The 20,525-nt window shown below is 35.6% G+C and overlaps 1 protein-coding gene across 1 annotated transcript; it reads right to left on the bottom strand.

Moving 5' to 3' along the window:
* Positions 1–15,677: 15,677 nt before the first annotated feature.
* LOC146739220 (sentrin-specific protease 1-like) lies at positions 15,678–19,632 on the bottom strand. The gene is made up of 5 exons (XM_085502639.1): positions 19,498–19,632; positions 18,979–19,026; positions 18,669–18,821; positions 18,109–18,197; positions 15,678–15,690 (listed from the first exon to the last, which is right to left on the bottom strand). The coding sequence occupies exons 1-5, from the start codon at positions 19,630–19,632 to the stop codon at positions 15,678–15,680; spliced, it is 438 nt and encodes a 145-aa protein (XP_085358765.1).
* Between the last annotated feature and the right edge of the window lie 893 nt (positions 19,633–20,525).

Below are 20,525 nucleotides of genomic sequence, written 5' to 3'. Positions count from 1 at the left end.
GGGACTTATGGAAGAGCTATTATTTTGAACCCACTCCATCCCACTCTGCCTAAAATTACCATACTAGTTATGCCAACATGTAACAGGTTTGATACCACATTTGCTTACAGACAATGGCAGTCTATTCAACGCTTATATGGGGAAATAATAGAAAAAAACTGTAGGGCCATTGATTGACCTTTCATCTGATGGAGACTGCAGAAAAAGACAAATCATGCTCCAGTTGATGACATCTACAGGTGAGGAACGATTTAGACCAATTCCACGCAACCTGGGGTTTTGTTCTCCTGTTGGAAATAAACCAAGGAGGATGGAAAATACACGATAAGAGAAGTTGCTGATCAGGACTATATCCACAACCACAAAAAGATCATTAATCTGATATATTCTGCTGCGAGAACTGTTACAATGTCAACATACTTAATTCATGCAAACCATTTGCAGTTGGTTTACCAGAGGTTACCATTTACTGACCACAGACTCCAAGCTGATGATATCACACGAAGGGTCAACAGAATTGTAGGTCAGCACAACGCCTCTCTTCACTTAAGGTGACAAGTTCTCTGGAGAAGATCATGGAGGGCAGACCTGATGAATGACATGTTCCTGATGGCAGTGTGAAAGGCACATTGGTGTGTATGAGAATTATCTGGTTCTACATGAAGATATTGTATAGTGACATTGCTTCATATACTACACGCATTGAATATGCTGACATTGTATGTCATTTCCTGGGTATCTGGCACAACTGGGTCAGTGATAATTCCAATCAACTGTTATCTACTCACTTCATCACAAGAGAAACGTATACAGATCTGCTACTTTCGTGTAACTTTGCTGTGATGATCATATTTTACAGGGATAACTTGAGCAACGATACCATTCCACTCGTACTGATATAGTGGAGGAATTTTGGAACAGAAATGGCTAGTGGGTTGGCAACCATCACAACTACACGTTTGCAGACTTACAAAGAAATCTAAGCCCTACATGATACAATTGGAGATTAGAGTTGATCCCAGTGGTCCAGATTTTGCAAAACCCCACCCAAAACAAGAGTGTATTTGGAACATCCAACTTGGTGATGTTGCTAAGGCTGATATGTTGGCCTACCCAGTACCTGGTGATGAAATAGAAGCCTGGAAAAATTGGATGAAAAAAGCCAGACAACTTGCCAAAAGTGTTGGCATGGGTCCTGTGAATGGTCATGGAATTTCCCATATTATCATCCAGATGATGACAATCGTGATCCTGATTTAGCTTGTTTTTTCAAACCATTTGAACATCCCGGAAATGTTGGTGATAGTGATGACCGCCTCCTACTGGTACCGGAGATGGCTCCCATTGTGACAGTGTTAATATTGTCACCTTCTGCATTCCAGAAATTATGAAATTGAGAAATACATGTTTTTTGCTAAGTGGTTTTTGCTGTGGCTAATTTATTATCACAGGAGTGGCTTGCGGAAAGGGTTTTATATATAGAGCAATAGTATTAACTTATCATATTACCCATGTAATTCAAGCCCAGTGAGAACACCATGTTTGAAAGGCCTTGGAACTATGAGCACAATTTATACCTACCTGATTTTCATTTAAAACTGCCTTTTTCTCTGGTGTGCTCAGAGTTTTGTATCATGGAACAGAGTGGTGATCCAACATTAGAGGTTTTTCTGATGACTACATTACTATTGACTATGAAAAAAAAGCTTTTGTATAGGAAATTCAATTTGAATGACACATAAATCCATTGATCCAGAATTTAAAAGGCCAATCAAGTATAGTAACAAGCGTGTTTCTAATATTACTGTCATTTTACAAATTAGATGTAGGATTTGATCCAACAGGTACATCTTTAGTTGAAATGCCTTTTAAAGATATGTCATGTGAATTTAACAGCAAATGCTGACTGCTTTCATTTGTCAATTAGTCAAGAACACTATTCTTTCTCAAGTAGATAACATATTACAGCCAACAGTCCACACTACATAGTGTAGAAGAAGAGTACAACAATTTGATGATGATCTTGTGCGGACAGTTGTGCAACCAGTGTTCATCAAGTTGGTACAAGGAGATCAACTAGAAATAGAACTAGAGTTGCACTTACATATATTACGTAGAAAAACATATTGAACTAATTGTTCCTGTGTCGTACAAGACAGAAGTATGTAACATTGCCATGAAACAGTGTTTTAAGAGCGTAGCTTGAGTACCAGACCGCTCACTGATGCATCCATTTCACACGAGCAGCAAGTACGAGTTTCACCCCAACTTCAGATGAACACACTAAAACCAATTTATTAATATACATAACATTAAAATGTGGGGGACGATACGTTGCGGATATGGAAATGTAACGAAATATAGTATGCAAAATTATCTGCTACACAATCAGCACCAATCACCACAGAAGAACGACTTAAATGTAAAACTCAGAATAACGTAAAACTCGCTGGCAATCCGGAGACTTACAACTGGATATCAACGATATAACACAAATTGTAAGAATGATACAGAATTGGCAGTATGCCCATGATATACATCGATAAACTCTTGACCGTGTAAGAAAATTAGTGGGAAAACTTCTAATTGGATGAATATAAAAATTGAAACAAAAGAACACACTGTGGTGGTTTCTACCACGTTCGCATTCATGTCGTCGTCTCCCTTCAGAATCCGTATTTTTGATAAAATGCTATCACGAATAACCATATTTCCTCTATTAGTAGTGAATGATAGACTATCATAGTCTACGGTAAAAAGGGGCATTTTAATCATCCTGTATACAATACATGTAATGTGCGATTTACCTTTCCACAATTGAACATTAGAATACTTTTGCAAGTTTGTCGAACTGGTCGACATACTGTTCTGTTCTAAATATGTGTTGCACATCGTTTTTGACTTGTTTAATATAAAACAATGAATGTTGTTAGAATCACGTGTGTGAAAAACTGGTGCTTCTAATACAGCAAATAACTACACACCATGACGGCAAAAAAATAGTCTTTGCTTATGTCTGAAAATTGATTGAGGTAATTTTCTATTAACTTTAGTGTACAGTTTCCCATCTCTTCTCAGCTTAGTGCATTTTATTCTTCGCCGAGGGATTTGAATCATAACTTGCTTCTCAATTAATTCTTAGACAATTTTGCGGATATCAATTTCCCTCTGTGGTGTTTTGTGAATCCCCTTCCTTCGACGAAAAACCATAACACAATCAATATGCGAAACCATCGCCATTTGAACTTTGTACAAAGCAGTTCGATTAATACATAATTTCTTGGTTTGGTTGCCAACAACCTTTTCACTTCACGGTTGACGAGTTCAATGTGTCCATCTATAGCTTCATTGCTGTTAATACCACCATGAATGTTCACAGTATTCTTTCAAGTCAGTCTATGGGCTTTTTCAGCGCTCAGTTTAGCTAGAACAATCGACTGTAACTGAATACAAGCAGTAAGATGTTTTGTTTGATAGGATATAAATTCCAAGTTCGTAGTTTGACGACCTTACAGATCACCTGGCTCCATCACCAGCATATGTTGCCATTACAAAGAGTGAGTGTAGCCAATACAATGACAACAGATTGGTCGTTGAATATATATTTATTTCCCTTGTGCTGAACGCATTCACCACTAATGTTTACAGGTAGTTGTTGTTATGTTGATAATTGTTATTAAAGTTAGTTGATAGTAATAGTAGTAGTTGTTGTTGTTGACAATATCAATAAATACCACAAATGCCACAATGAGTAGTAGTTACTGATTGGTTAAATGTTCAATGGTAGAAATGATGAGCAGGACGGTAAAATCTTCCCTTGATAAATGGCGAACCAATGAGTTGTTGAATAAGTGGTCAACGAATGGTAATTGACGAATGAATGAATGGTCAAACTATAAATACAGAAGAAATAACGAACACTAATAAGAATACAAGTTGCAGACGAGTGTGAGATCTATTCAGCAAAACTGCACAAGTTCGAAGTCTACTGTAATGAATGTAAACTCGACTGAATTTACGCGAAATATAAACTCACAATAATCTTAAATAAGTCTGCTTGTAGTAGACAACTCAAATAATTAACGATTTATGTAACTAAACCTACCACGTTGGGAAATCTAGTAGAGTAATTTTGACGTAGAATTCAGTGTACAAACAGTAAAGTAAAAATGGCGGTTCTCGCAAAACACGAGCCTCTCGCAATACACGAATCGCACTAATAATATATTACTGCCACCGGTGGCGCTCTAACCACAGAATACTCTGGTAGCTTACAGTGAGTTTAAAAAAGAACAATTGATATTATGCAGTTCATCATCTTCGTTATTTGCTCTAGGTATGCTTTGTCTTGTTACATTAGCAATGATTCCATGCACATGTTTTTCGTGCGTGATGGCACTCTTTAGATTAACGTAGTCTTGTTCAATCAATATTTGCTTCACTGAAACTTTATTGAGATCACGTTTAAACAATATACCCGACATTGTCATTAATTTTGCAAGGTTTATGGTAAGTGAATGCATTTTTAGATGCTATTATGTTGAACTTTTAATTTCACTGATTTGCCCATTGTAACAAAAATAATTCCACAAGTCATTGTGCAATTGTAAACAAAAACAGCCGTTTTGAATCAGTCAGTATGTGTAACGTTTAAACATGATCCGACCAAGCATGTGGATACAGGTGAGTATGCATGCAGAGATCAAATTACGAGGCCCTGTTTTGAACTTTGTTAAAACTAGGACAAACAAGTGAATACAATAACTTCTGAATGTAAAACAGCGTTTTCAAATCACCAGATGGGCATACACCATTGACCACACCAAAGTTGATGCTTCACTGAGTCTGGTAATCATGGTCAACAATCACTATGTTAGCTTTGCTAGAATATTGATGTGTGATATAAACTCACCTATTATTTTCGGTGAGTTGTAACTGCCAAGAATTTTCCATTGCGCCATCTAATGTTTCATGCACACAGATTTGTGCATCCAGTAAAAGATTGTAAAACCATTTGTTTGCTCTGTATGAGCACTTTACTTCATTTGTAACATTAGTATATTTCAGAAGGCTCTCCCATCTGTCACCACCTAAAACATACAATTATTTTGGCACATGACACACATGTTGTTCCATGGGTAGCATACTATTTCATAAAAGAAACCTTATATTACACAATCAGGGACTGCCTTATGTCCCTACATCTCTAGGTACCGACACCCCTATGTTCCGACACAGTATACGAGTGTCATACTTAATCTGACTAGCCGTGCGAGACCTTTTACTGCTATGATATAACCAGGATGTCCTGTGGGTAATACTAGAAATCCAACTGTAGTGAACCAGAGTCCGGTGATGATGCTCGAAAGTCCATGAAGGCGGAATCTTCCATAATGTTAGCGGATAATTATCAGAGAATTATCAAACAATGTTTCCCATTGTATCAGTCTAATACTTCGACAATTACTTGGCAATATCCGTGTGTGTTGGGAGTGTTTCAACAAGTTTATATTACCTGCAAATTTGATGCATAATTCATCGTTCAAGGTTCATATTAGACAGATTTCCTTAAGGAAGTCGGAAAGCACTATTCTATTCTATATTCAATTCTATATCCAATTCATGTTTCCTTGTGTCTTCGCGTTTTACTTTGTTGTTCCATTGCATTGTTCTGATATTCCTCTTTATTCTGAAAATATTCCCACATGTTACACTCATAAATTTGTCAATATCCTTCATGTTCTGCCGTTGTATTTTACGTTTGTGCAAATTACCCCAACTTCTTTGCTACATATGTTTAATTTACTTTTATAAATCTTAGGTCAGGCAACGTCTCACCATCTATTTGCATTCCATTTAAGTCTATATGTAATTTCGTGGCAGTTTTATAACGTTCTCTTAAATAAATAAGTAAATAAAATATTGAGAAAACAGAAAATGCCATTTGATGATTTTGAATAATGTATAATAAATTTAAACAAGTCATTGAAAATGACACAGTCCCCGTATTTTTTTTAAAGTTCTTTTTGTGCTTGTCATATTATAGCGGAGAGGTTGTCGCGAGCGTGTCCTTGAAACTTGAGTTACAAGTGGCGCATACAACAGATTGTTTATTTACATCAAAACACGTGTTGCGTGTAGTAGTAATATGGCCAAAAATAAAAACAGCCGTTATTTGGCCATCTTTGTTTTGATTATGAAACACACTGATATGTATGATGTATGTGCCAAATACAAATGAAAATGGTACATAAATTGTGGAAATATAGTAGTAAGGCCAAAAGGTCAGATGGCTGTCAATTGGCCATCCTTGACCAGATTTTGAAACAAATTGTCATGGACATGCATCCTAACATGTATAAAGTACATGTATGTGCCAAATTTGAATGAAAACTGACAGAGCACGTCCAAGATACCGCATAAAAAAAACAAAAACAAGATGCCTGCCAGTCGACCATCTTTGATCCAATTGCGAAATAAATCATCATGGACATGTATCCTAACATGTATAATATATGTACCAAGTTTGAATGACAACTGACAAAGCACGTCCAAAATACAACATTTTCAAAAAACAAGATGGCTGCCAGTCGGCCATTTTGAATCGAATCGCTAAACCACTGCATGTGCATATGTCCCACATAAAGTACTAGACACATGCAAAGAATGAACGGAATCGGTCCAAGGGATTTTGAGATATGACTCTGGACGGACGGAGACCGAATTATAAGTCCCTGTTTTCGGACTTCATTCGAACATGTCCAATTTTTTAAAGCTAACACATTTACCCTGACATACGGGGGGCAAATTATTGAAAATTGACCAAATTAATTCCCATGTTTCTGTCTAATTCATGGTATGTAAATTGGACAGCTTTGTCTTAAATTTTATTTGTACTATCATGGGGAAAATCTCTCTCTGGGTTCTCCACACTTGCCAGGGGGGAAACTCGTCTCGTCTCTCTATCTCGTCCCCTTGAGGTACGGGATCGGGAAAGTCACTTAAGCTTTACAGTCAAATAAGGCACACACAACGAAATACGTTTCAGCTCTCGTCTTAGTCGGTCAATCGAGCACTCTATAAGACACAGCGCCCTGGGGAAAAATCCCCAAGACTCTCACAAGGCTGAACCAAGACTCGCCCAAGACTGGACTGCCTCAAGGCTCGCCCCTAGACTCTCTCGGACTTTCGACTGCGTCTGCACTTTCTCTCTCTTCTGCGTCTATCGTGGAGTATTCGCCAAGACCAACTCAAACTCTCTTTATTCATTTTCAAAACTCTAACCAATTACAAAGCAGTAAAAAGACTCTAAGGCGTAACCTTCAATCATAAAGCCAATCACACTAAGTACTGAATACGTCATATCTTTTGATTAATCATTCACTACATTAATAACTATGGATATAAACTGTCAGAATGGCGACGATTATCTGGTAATTAGTTCCAAATCACTGAGCCAAGTTCCGTCCAAAACTTCAAATAGGCCTGAACGATGACAGACATAACACAGCAATTCAGCTAATAATCAACTAATTAAGTCGGTTAACAGATACGCGAAAACAAATTCATGACAGTACAACCAGTATTCTGTAACTAGACTGATCGTGTTGAACTGGGAAAAAACATGTTGCTTTGTTCTATCATGGGGAGGTGTATTTGACCACGTTTGGCTTCCGACCACTAGCGTACATATTGCATATTCTGGCCGGCTCAGAATTTATTGGATGATCTTCGACCATAAAAGTACTGAACAATGTAATTTAGATATCCCCGAGTACAAGTTGTGTGGAGCCCACATGAAGACTGTCAGGTACATAGTTTATTATTGATCTGAACGTTTGGCAATAATTAAAAAAATAATATTTTGCGTCTGGGGCCTGATAGGTGTCAGAACTTATTAGCATCTCAACATAGGGTTGTCGGAACATAGGGTTGTCAGAATATAGGTGTATAACCACCCAATCAGTACTCAAGTTACACCTTTGTATAATTTTCCAAAACTACATCAATAAAAATCAATGAAACGAGCTGCAGGTACAGATGCAAGAATGGGCTATAGAACATGGAAAATGTGTGAATCAGAAAACAGTGAGGCAGGAAACTACAAAATTCAAAGCTGGTACATTACCACTGAACATGTAGAGAGAATCAACAATTCCAAAAGAGTAAGTAGTATTTCCAGATGTCACTGAACAACCACATGTTGAGCCTGAGATACGTGATGGGAATATCCATTCTGAGAAGGAAATGCCGACTGGTATGGGGAAAGAAGACTCTGAAGACAAGCAGTGTATGGGAAGTGATTCTGAACAAGAATCAGAATATGACGCGGACACAGACTCTGAGTTGACTCCCATGCCTTCAGTGAAATCTTCAGTCTCAGACTTGAACAATGATGCACTAACATTTATGAAAGCATAACCACACGAAGTGGACGTATGATAAAAGTTCGGTCATATGTAGACTGGTAAATTGTCCAGATTGTCAATTACGGACAAGGTATGAATAAATATGTTGATGTCTATATTGTTATTTAGTGCCCTTATCTTGTCAATTGCACCGGTAATCATTATAAGCTACAATTCAGATACATTTTGTTTGTGATCTGTGAATTGGAAAATGTATTTCCTGTGAAATGTGATTTGCCTGTTTTAATGCCTGTGAACTGTGATATGTACCCTATACCCCCTCTACGAACATGCCGAAGTCTCAGTAAATAAAGTCGTATCATCCGGAGCTAACAATAATAATAGTAACTGGGGTAGCTCAAGTAAATATGTGACACCGGAATCAAGAAAACATGAAGATTACAGTAAAAGGGGAAACTGTTGGCGAAGCGGAGGACAACATAACCACAATGTATGTAGATTTACAAACAGTAAATGTCATAAATTTTCTGCAATCATATTGCTAGACGTTGTAAATCTAACTTTATGGCACACCTTGATACAATTGATACTATGGTATCTAGTGAATCTGAATTTGATGAGGAGCTTAATGGTTTATACACAGTGACTGATAATGACAAAACTTTAGTGAATCTGTAAATATAGAAGGTTGTCTTGTGTTGCAACTTTAAAGTCTTCCTGTGAGAAATTGCTATCCTATTCTGATCAAATGTTAATTGTGATGGGGGAGGTGAAGGTTAATATTGAGTCACAGAAATTTCAATTACCACTTATTGTAATTTTAGGTAACCAACCATCATTATTGGGTCGTAACTGGTTGAGGTATTTGAAAATTGATTGGTCAAATATGTTCAGGGTACAAATTGAGAAGTAGCTGCCTTAGATAATGTACTAAAACGTCACTCTAGTTTTAATGGTGAGACAGGTTGCATTGAGGGTTTAAGGTTGATCTTTAATTGAAAGAGGAAGCCAAACCTGTGTTTGTTAAGGCACGTTCTGTACCATATGCTGTGAAACAAATGGTTGATCAAGAATTGGATCGATTAGTTAATGCAGGTAATCTTAAAAAAGATACCTTATAGGGAATGGATGGTCATCACCAGTTGTTGTGGTACTAAAATCAGATAATTCTATACGAGTGTGTAGGAATTACAAAGATGCTCTTAATCCTGCACTGGAGGTATACCAACACTCACTTCCTAATACTAAAAATGTATTTGCATCTCTTGTATGGGGAGAAGTATTTACTGCATATCTGCAACTAGAAGTCTTTTCAGATTCTAAACAAATGCTTACTATAAATACTCCTAGGGGTTTGTTTCAATATCAACTTCTAAATCATGAAGTGGCCTCAGCTCCTGCTATATTTTAAGAGACCATGGATAAGTTAATGAATGGCCTAGATGGGGTGTGTTGTTATATAGATGATATACTTATTAGTAGTATAGATATTCTTATCAGTAGTAGTTCGAAAGAACAACACTCATTAATGTTAGATGAGGTATAACAGAGATTAGAACACCATGGCATTAAAGCGAAGAAATTAAAATGTGAATTCATGAAGCAGTCTATTACATATCTGGGTTATGTTATAGATAAAGATGGGTTACATCCGACCCAAGATAAGGTTAAAACTATAAATGATGCTCTACGTCCACAAAATACTACTGAGTTGAGATCGTGGTTAGGGTTTAGTAAATTATTATGGTCGTGTTCTGAAAGACCTTCCATCAGTGTTGTATCCTTTGAATTATGTTGGTTTAATAGTCACGAACAGAACTGTTTAAATAATCATCATTTATATCTTCATAATTTACATACCATTTTCCAATTTTTTTGTTGTTGTTGAATAGGTGAAAGGTTACAAGCTAGCAGTGGATCACAAGCATTCATATAGGAACATGGAGAATTTGCGCACATAAAATATGTTTTTGTTAGGGTATGAGTTGTTACACTTTGAGGAATTGATATATTGGACACGTCAGATAGTTATAACTGTATATACTAATCTATGTTTTATCAGCCAAAAGTATATTGTAATTTAAAGACTTGTGAGATCAAAAACACCCATAAACTCTTCAACAACCAAAATGTCTTATTAAGCATATTTATTACCAGCCAGTTCCGTATAGGAACCAACAGTGATGCCCTACTCAAATATAAAAGATGTCTCAGGGGAAAACATAATTCAAAATCAATGCAATTTTTCAAGAGAAATTACTCTGAAAGAGTTCAGATTTGAACCTAAATTGATATTGTCGCTGCATTGTGGGATACTTGAATATCAGCACAGTGCAGATGAAGGTGCCAGTGAAAGCAAAATCAGTGATGGTAGTGATTCTGTCCCTAACCATAGATCAACAAGAGCACAGATTATAAGTGATTTAGCTAGATAGACTTGCATACAGTCAATTTCGATGAACTAAAATATTATATGCACATAATATTTCAATTTATTAAATAATACCAATCAGAGACTGTTGCAAGTTTAATGGCTGGATTACCTGTTAGTATTGTACAGTTTTTTCAACTATGTTGCTATGGTGATATTGTTGGCGGTGTTGTTTTTTTGACAGCAAAACAGAAATTCATATAGTAACATTGCTAGCTATTTCAGTCTTTTAGACAATTATAATGATGAGTAGTCAATTTATGAAGGTACCTTCTACACAGGACAGATGATGTTAAACAGTTTTTTCTTCTCACCAGTTCATTATATCTGTCATGGAAATGCTTGAAATAAAACGTTCTCATAAAAAACCTGAATTCGCCACTTTGAAGACAGATGAAGTCTATGACCTTTCCTCAAATCACTTTATCCACTGTTAGGTCTGGCACATTAATTTGGGTTCTGTCTATTTGGGCATCCTTATGTAGACACTTCACATAAAGACAATATATAGTGACTTACATATAAATATGCGATTTCATTAAAACTTAGTACGAGGATCATGTATATTGGGTTACAGGTACAGGTTATATTTTACAAAATGGTTTTATTCACCCTTTGTGCTGATTACTCACTAATATATCTCATTCTTTTGAAAGTTTGCACACAAGCAATAAACTCACTTGTATTAATGCAGGTTTTTTATTAGTTATTTTCTGCCAGAAACGTTGATTTATGGATTGAACTTGCGTGCATATCGAGTTCAAAGTTGCCGACTAGTGTTTTTTTAAAGAATGCTGCAATCCGTTCTACATCTCGGGCATGCCCGGATCACACATACATCATATCAAACAAACGTATACATTGAATGAAATTCACATAAAACAGAGAAGTGAGCAGCTGCAATTTGGGAACAAATACTAATCCTAATAAAATAATAACTAATAAAACTAATGTTTCATATAATTGCTTGCATTTTAATACTACACCCTTTTGCTACAAGTTAAAAGTAGGCCATCTTATGTCAGGGGATTAGTATTTTTGCCAAATTAAATCTGCTTACTGCACTGTTTTATGTGAATTTCATTCATTATTCTTAAAGATGACGACCACACCCTGTTAAGAAAACCACGGAAATCTAATGTATTATTTGTATTTATATTTGTTTGATAAATGTTACTGATAAATGTGAAATCAGTCTAGTTTTCTGCTATGTAAATGTAAGATAATTTTATAAATAAAATTGGTCTGACCTTGAGTCGAGCCTAAACCAAACCAAGTGTTGTATTTGCTTGGTACAGTGTGTGGTGTGGGTATTTGCGTATGAATGACAGTTTAATGTGAGTTGTGTGGTGGACGTGGCAAGTCAGTACACCACAGCCGTCGAAGTGTGAGCACCGAACTCAGCTCTGCCTAGCAGCAGTTTGTAAGGACATTTCAGGTTCTTCGTCTTTTTGCTCTATGCTGCAGAACCAGACTAATAGTACAACCAGCTTTACGTCAATACATGTGCACAGACAGGACAGGTTTCTTGGTTTCAGTTGGGCTCGGGTGCAGCCAACGGCCAAATTTTCCAAAACCGTCATTATTAATAATTGTCCATCATGTACATACTTTTTATGGATATTTGACACGTTTTTAAATTTGGAGGGGAGGGGTTAAGCTGTTCGTAATTCCCCTCCCACTAACGTAAAAAAAATGCGACTCCCACTGCATCTTGGTTCCCGCTGCCCTCTCCCCACCCATCATACCCTCTCACTACCTCCCCTCACACTAGTGCCTGCAAAAACAATGCCCTCCCACTGGGTAGTGGTCTTCAGAGCCCTCTCTCCACCTGTTCTTACACATCTTCGAAATTCATTGTACAAGAGCTCAACCTACTTAAATTCTACATGCAGTTAATTTTTGAAATTGCAATAACAGGCTTTGAGATAGGGATACTAGATACTGCTACAGCGCCCTCTTGAATTTCGTGTAAGAATATAATTGCAAAAGTTGTCCCTCTTCCTGGGGTGAGCGCACGGGCATTTGTATTTACTAGTTTATGTTTAGTCATTGACTTTTTTTGCAATAATACTAACATAACAAGCCCAAAACCTAACCTAAAATCTCATTGATTGCTACATGACCAGACCAACGTAAGTATATTTGCCAATTAAGTTTAGGGGTTTGTTCCAGAATTATTATACAATAATTGAAATTTGTGTCATTATATGAATTGCAACCTGACCAATTTTATGTTCCTGTAGTATTCAAAACTTGTTTCTGTAAAAATAAGACATTTTGGCCGTTTCTCTATCTATGTTAAATTGTTATACAGAGTGCTAGACTATAAATCAGGTGATACTGACAATTTAAAACTGTTATCATGACTGCTGTTATCAATGAGTGATGATATCCAAGAAAGCTTAGAAAGGGCTTCACGTGATTGTACCAAAGGTAGAATAGTTAAAATTGATTGGTCATCAAGAAGTATTATCTACAATAGTAATATGGCATGTGAATTACATCAATGTATATCGATTCCTAGCAAATGTGGTCAAAATCTGTTTATCTGTCATAAGATAATCCCAGTTTGGGAAAGAAAAATATGCAAATAGTAGTATGGCATGCACATTATCTCAATGTATATACCTAACAAATTTGATCCAAATCTGTTGAGTTGTTCATGAGAAAATTCCAATTTAGGGAAAAAATATTATGCAAATTACTCTAATAGTAGTATTGCATGCAGATTACATCAATGTATGCCTATTGAATTTGATCTAATTCCATTGATTTGTTCACGAGATAATCCTAATTTAGTGAAAAATTTTATGCAAACTACCCAAATATTAGTATGGCATGCACATTACAACAATGTATGTGCCTATCAAATTTGGTCAAAATCTGTTGAATTGTTCATGAGATAATCCCAATTTAGTGAAACACTGTATGCAAATTTAATGTAAACATATTTGGCTCAAAAACTAATATGGTCAGAGGAATACCCCAAGGCATACGTGTACCAAATTTCATCGAAGTATCATGAACAGTTTTTGAGATTTTCGTGGGACATACACACACACACCTTAAATCTCACGAGTGCTTCGCAAACAGGAGCCATAATGGGGGTGGGGTCTTTCAGGGAGGTCATTTACTAAAGGTGTATGCCCAATGTCAATTGGGACACAACTTACGGTTAGACATTTTCAAGGCGGTCACATTTTATCACCAACACACAGATGCAAATTTTATTTTTTTCATCCAATTTCTATCCTAAAGTGCACAATTTTCCATATAGATTTTTTAGCAAATAAACAAGAAATTCAACCATTCATCATTGCTACTTTAAATACAACAATTACACAAAACTGACTGTACAGTTCTTTACACTTATAGACATAAATGTATTGTTCATACAATACTATTCCAGCACAAAAAATAATACTCTAAGGTTAGGATAAATAAACTGACATGCACAATCATTGTCCCCCTCCCCATGATAACTTGGTATTTAGTAAATTATCTGGAAAACTACTTGTATTGGGTTTTATCATTTATAAATTAAACGCTTTCACACCATCATCAATTGCTGTCATCCACAAAATGACTGAACACTCCCCTGGGGTGTTTGGTTATTTATAAAATTTAAAGAAATTGTAAACAACTTTGGACTGGGGGGGGGGGACTTGCGCAAGTGTTTAAGGGAGAACTACTGAAGACCAAGTGAATGAAAATGAACAATTCAGGAATTGAATGCTTACACTGAAATCAATGGAAATGTTGACCTGTATTAGGAAATCATGGCAGAATCATAATTCATCCATGAATTCACAACTAATCTTATGAAATTAGGTACATGAAGTGATTTTCGAGAAATAAAATGCACTGCTCATAGCAATCTTAGTAGTATTTGTTTGGCAATGAAAGGGAAAAGTGTACTATCAAATACGTATAAGTAATTCCTTTAGCACATGATCGCTACATAAAGTACCCTTTTATTTCACAATAAGTCATAATATTGATTCTTAATGAATGCAGTATCAAAGGAAGGTTTTTAAAAGTTCCCAATGAAGGAAATAAAATAAAAAGTAGCAATAATTAAAAGGGCACAGTCGCTATCTTTCATACAAATTTGGTTTTGGGCGTTACCTGGACTACGTTCTCCTATTTGGTAAAGAACACACAATTGTCACACGTCTTGTCATTGTATGTGGATTATGTAGTAGTCGTTAACATGTACTGCACTGTAAAATAATTTCGGGGACGAACTCGAAACTCAAGGACAGTTTTAATGAAACAGCGTCACCATACGTCTTAGATGCAGATGCCATTACCACGCATTCAGCAGCACGACACGTGCTCCTTACTGTGACTAATTCAATAAAAGACACTACCCTGCCATTGTGGATGTTCAAAATGAATGGTTGACCGTTATTGTGCAGTAATTCTGGCGATGGTATTCAAACGCCCAGATTTACTCCGACATTGACATCATACATTTGCAGTCAACCAAGCTTATTGCACTTATTTTCACATACATTTTTAGTTTTGTTTCGTCATAAAAATGACAGTATGTCAAATATCGGGTAGTATTGAGTATGTAATAACCAAAAGATAGCGACTGTGGCCTTTTAATTCAATAAGTATATTGATTGACAATAAATACAAGAATTACAGTGGTAATCGCGTCTTCACGAAAAACTTTACAATGACGACAAACATTTTGTCACTACTACGACTTTGCCCTTAAATAATAAAAAGATAATAATTATGTGCACTTCTAATATGGCATATACAGTATCTATAACAGCAGCTAGCTGTGTAAACATTTTGTCAGCATTCCAATTATATCAATGTTTCATTCAGTATTTCATAAACAAGTTGCCTTTGAAACCTTAATACATCTTTCTGCAAAATAAGAAAAAATGTAATTAATGCAAAGAGATTAGTTTGTGGCAAGATTTGGAATTGGAAATTGCTATGGATGCATAGCTTTTAAATCATCTACCCTGTCAGACTGTCAAGGTTGCTATAGACTCAAAACAAAGACCAATTATTTTTGGGGTACTGGTATTAAATTAAAAAGGGCTGCACTGATTTCTCCACTGTTCTACTATAACTTAATATATTTGATTGTCCACTTAAAATTAATTGAAGCAATCCGAGTTTGAAATCTTTGTTATCACCTTTAACTAAAATATCTAGCATCAAGATTTGCGATTACTGCAGAGAAATGAACAAATTCCAACAGAAAACAAATTCGTACAGGTTCTAGAAATTGCTTCTCCAGTACATATAACAGTTTGTTGGTTTGTATATACTGATAAGACTATTGAAATATATGGTTGGTCTCTGTGCCAATCAACGTTGAACCAAATTGGTGATTTACCCATTTAAACCAGAGGCACAAAAACAAGAAGGCCGCCAAGTAGGTCATTGTGAATCAAACCATGACAAAACTACAAATAGTTAGTTAAACTACAAATGGCTTGCCCTATACATGCTGGAAGCAGCATTAACAAATATCTAAAAAACACATTTCCCACCAAATAAAATTTTGGCGGGAAACTTATTCGGGGGTTGGGGGTGTTAACTTGAGATGGCATTGATGTACTATGACCTATTAATTTAAAGTAGATGTGTTGTGTTACCTTTGTTCACGATTCATTACACACAGTAGAGAAATGATGTATTAGACACTTCAAAAATACAATTTTAGCCAGATCAACTCCAAAAACTATACAGGTCATCTATGTATACTTATTAACAACATATATAAGTTTGACAGTGGTAGGATAAATAGTATTGGAGCAATCACGTCCACAAGAAAAAGTTTACGACAACGACGGCGGATGACAGACATTTTGTCACTACTATGACCAAAAATGATCTATTGTAAACCACAGTCATGCCATTTATTGAGATAGAAAGATGTGAATTGCAATCACCATTATATCATTGTACTTCTGCAAGCAATAATTATTGCTATTAACAGAACTGATACCCCCTCTCCCAAAAAATATAAATTTTACTTACTTGCGTGAAGATGTGAAAACTCCGCAGTCATAGCCATTTGTTTGCTGTGGGACACTTTCCATTTGCATTGTTGGACTTTTCTATTCATGTAGTCCCTACATAAATACCTCTATTTCTATTCTTATTCTTTAAGGTAGAGACGCAGTTTACCTGACAGGTATTTTAATTAGTTAATTAGGAAACCAAGATGACCTCCCTTGTCCACAAAACTATATATTTTCGGAAAGCTTGTTGTATGAATTTTAAAATTTTTTTAGTATTTTATTTTTATGGACACTGTAGTTTGGTCAAAAGTGATTTAAAAAAAAATAGCTCCTGTTTCCTTTCAAAATTGGTTTGTGGGTACATCTGTTTACTATGAAGAAAGCGCCGTCTTGAAAACTGTCTACCAGTTGTCAATTTTGCAGGGCAGCAGCCCAAATTTCACTACTTCAAGTTTATGCATAAATTAACACCCAGGCTAGTTGTCTGTACGATTGTTATAACACTGATCAACCAAAAACAATGCCCCGACGGCGTTTTGAAGATAAACACATTGTCAATCATTTGTGAAAATTTCAAAACAAAAGGTCAAAGCGTCTAGTAGCTATTTTTTTAAAGTTCTGGGATGTGCACTAAAAAGAAGCTGAGATAATTCCTAATTTGCATAACAGTTCACTCAGTAAGAAGTTTGCTAATGCTCATAATTAAAATGGCTGTAACAGTTTCAAATTTAAATGTATTATCGTTTTGTTAAAAGTTAAATATAGTGCATAATGTGGAGATACCGTCATTACTTTTTTCACCATGTTTCTTTTTTTATTATTTATGTACAGCCTTGCTAAATCTTGCTAAGCATTCAAACGAGAGAAAATTTGCACCTGTTATCTATATTTTAAAATCGTTTTTTGAGTATGTTAAGATTTTGTTTAATTGTGAATTGTGGACCAGTCTATAGCCAAGACTGTTTGGATAATAAAAACCAAAAAAAAAATCACTCCCAAGTGCCCACAAACATGCATCTCTACCTTAATAGTAAAATATATATAATTTAAAGATTTCATCTGGACGAGAATGATTATTAGTTTGTCTACATTTTAAATAATAAACATAGCTGCAAGCAGCGATCAACAGGTTTCAAACCAATGGCAATATCTGTATCTATCATAGTTCTTGAGCAAAATACAGTAGTTAGATATTATGCATCATGTAATTAACATACACAAAGTATCCCAAAAACTTTCGTTGCATACATATTACCTAAACATATGCCCCTAAAGCTATTTGTACAAGCTACATGTTGATATTTACCTTAGAGAGTTTAGGTACGTCATCTGAGATGTAACACTTGGCATTGAAGAGTCATAATAAGTTATACTTTTATTCTCAGGGTTTATCACCTGCAGATGTAATGAATATAAATATAGTTCAATATTAGTTGAAGTCTTTGAAAATGTCACAGTCCCTGTTTGATTTTGTCAACTTGATCTATGTGTGCTATATATACACAAGAAAAGGTAGATACAGGTGAAAGTAAAGCAACTAATGCATTTATCACAAAATTTGTATGTTCGAGAAATGACACCAATGTTGGCTCATCTGCATAATGTTTGGCATGAACAAAATCCACAAGCAGTGTGTTGGCTGAAATAGCTTCACTGCCTACAAAATTACTTACAAAAAAATACAGCTTCGATACAGCTAAATGTAAAAAGATATGAGCCACATAAGATTTCCAGAAGCATTGGCTAAGGTGGAAAATAGCCGGCGATAACACAGAAAATGAACAAAAAAACTATTCTAAACGCTATACCCTTTTCATCGTTCACTCACAACTAAAATTATAGACAAGGCAAATGTCTTATACTCACACAAAGAATCCAATGTTGGTTGGCAATATTGATTGGTACTAGAATAATCTCACTGGAAACCAAATCTTTATTCCAATTCTTCACATAATTGTATCCTCTTTTTTGGAGCATTTGATAAAAGAATGTGCTGCACACATTAAGTTTTGGGCCTCCCTGAAATGGCAAAGCGCAAGCTTAACATGTGTGCGAAACTTTTTCTCATGATCAAATAGATGAAACAGTAACTGAATACATTAACTTTTCCAAAATGTACAATCTAAATTATCAATAGATCGATCAATCAATCATTATCCTGGAATGCAATACTTACATTTTTAATGTTGTGCTCCTTCAACAAGTTATAATAGAATTTTATTATCTGGAATACAATTAGAGAAAATGTACATTATACACAACACTATTAAATAACTAGGTAAAGTATTTGCTCTATCTACCCCATCAGGCTTTTCACTGCAGTACAAATTAGTAATTGGTTTGACAGGTCACGTACATTTATTGTAATTAGCACATACCATGGCTCACACGAATTGCCAAGTATGTTATTGGATGTTATGATTTATTCGACTGATAAAGTATCAATATAAAAGTGAAAAATTTTGAAAAAACTATCATTTAGCCATGTTTAGTCAAAGTTGGTTAAGATCGCCATGGAAAATTGTTAATTCTATATGTTAAGTGGGGTTCAATTTCAATTGTAATTGAGTATATTTTGTAATTTTGGGGGAAATTAAATACTCCATGTGTAAGAATGTATAGTAAAGTTGGATCTCACTAAATGTTTTTAATATCATATGTTCTGTATTCCATATTGCATTATAGGTGTACCTACGTTATCATTCAGCCATTCACCTTCTCGCAAAGTCCCCAAATCCACATATAGTACTGTCAGTCCAAATTTCTCCTTCAGTGTTCTTTTTCCAAGTCTTCTACATTTCCTCAGTGTGGTGATCACTTCATTTTCCATTATCGTAGTAACGCTAGGAACAACATCACCATGAGAAAAGTTGTTTGTCAGTTGATTTGATGTAGAAGCTGATACCTGGTGTAAAGTAGACATCTGGTTTGAAGCTGATGATACATTGCAAGATGATACTTCTGCAGACATTGGTTTTGAAGTGGATACTGCTGCAGAGACTTGTTTTGAAGCTGATACTGTAGTAGACATCAGATTTGAAACAGAGACTGCAGTAGACATCGGTTTTAGAACTGATACTGCTGCCGATATCGGTTTTGCAGCTGCTGCAGAGATTTGTTTTGATGATGATGCAGAAACTCGTTTTGATGATGATGCTGCAGAGACTCGCTCAGATGATGATGCTACAGGTAGATTGCAAGAAGGTGACTGTTAAAGAAACAGTTTTGAAGTGACTTCCTGTTCTCACTTCAGTGAAAGTTTTTTTTATCAGATTTAGGTTTGAGTACAGAGGTCTTGAACTTCTTGTTGATGTTCATGGTCTTTTCTTCCTTACTTGGATTTTCATAATCCATTATCTTTCGTTTAATTAAACGACCACTGTAGCTGGATGTCGTTGTGAAGTTTATAGTTTGATTGAATTCAGATGCAGGTAGCCACTGATCGCCATCTTCTGAATAACCTTTGAACCTTACTTTGAATTCCGGGCACTCATTTGATTTGTTGATTCTTTGGTCTATTATATTTTCAACTTCCAGAGTTTCTTCATTTTCCCCATCTTCACTTTCACTTCTGTCTTCAGATGTTAATTCTTTAAGCACATCATTACAGCCTTTGCTAATTTCATGAAGATGACTTTTCCTTAAAAAACATCTACCACTTAACATCGGAGTGACTTTAACTGGATCTGAGATTGTGATAGCAGCTCTGATAGCATTACTGTC

This window comes from Saccoglossus kowalevskii, chromosome 8 (assembly GCF_978046115.1).
Source record: "Saccoglossus kowalevskii chromosome 8, keSacKowa6.1, whole genome shotgun sequence".
Lineage (NCBI taxonomy): Eukaryota > Metazoa > Hemichordata > Enteropneusta > Harrimaniidae > Saccoglossus > Saccoglossus kowalevskii.
The sequence above is the reverse complement of the archived record's forward strand: the minus strand, read 5'-3'. Positions and strand labels throughout refer to the sequence as shown.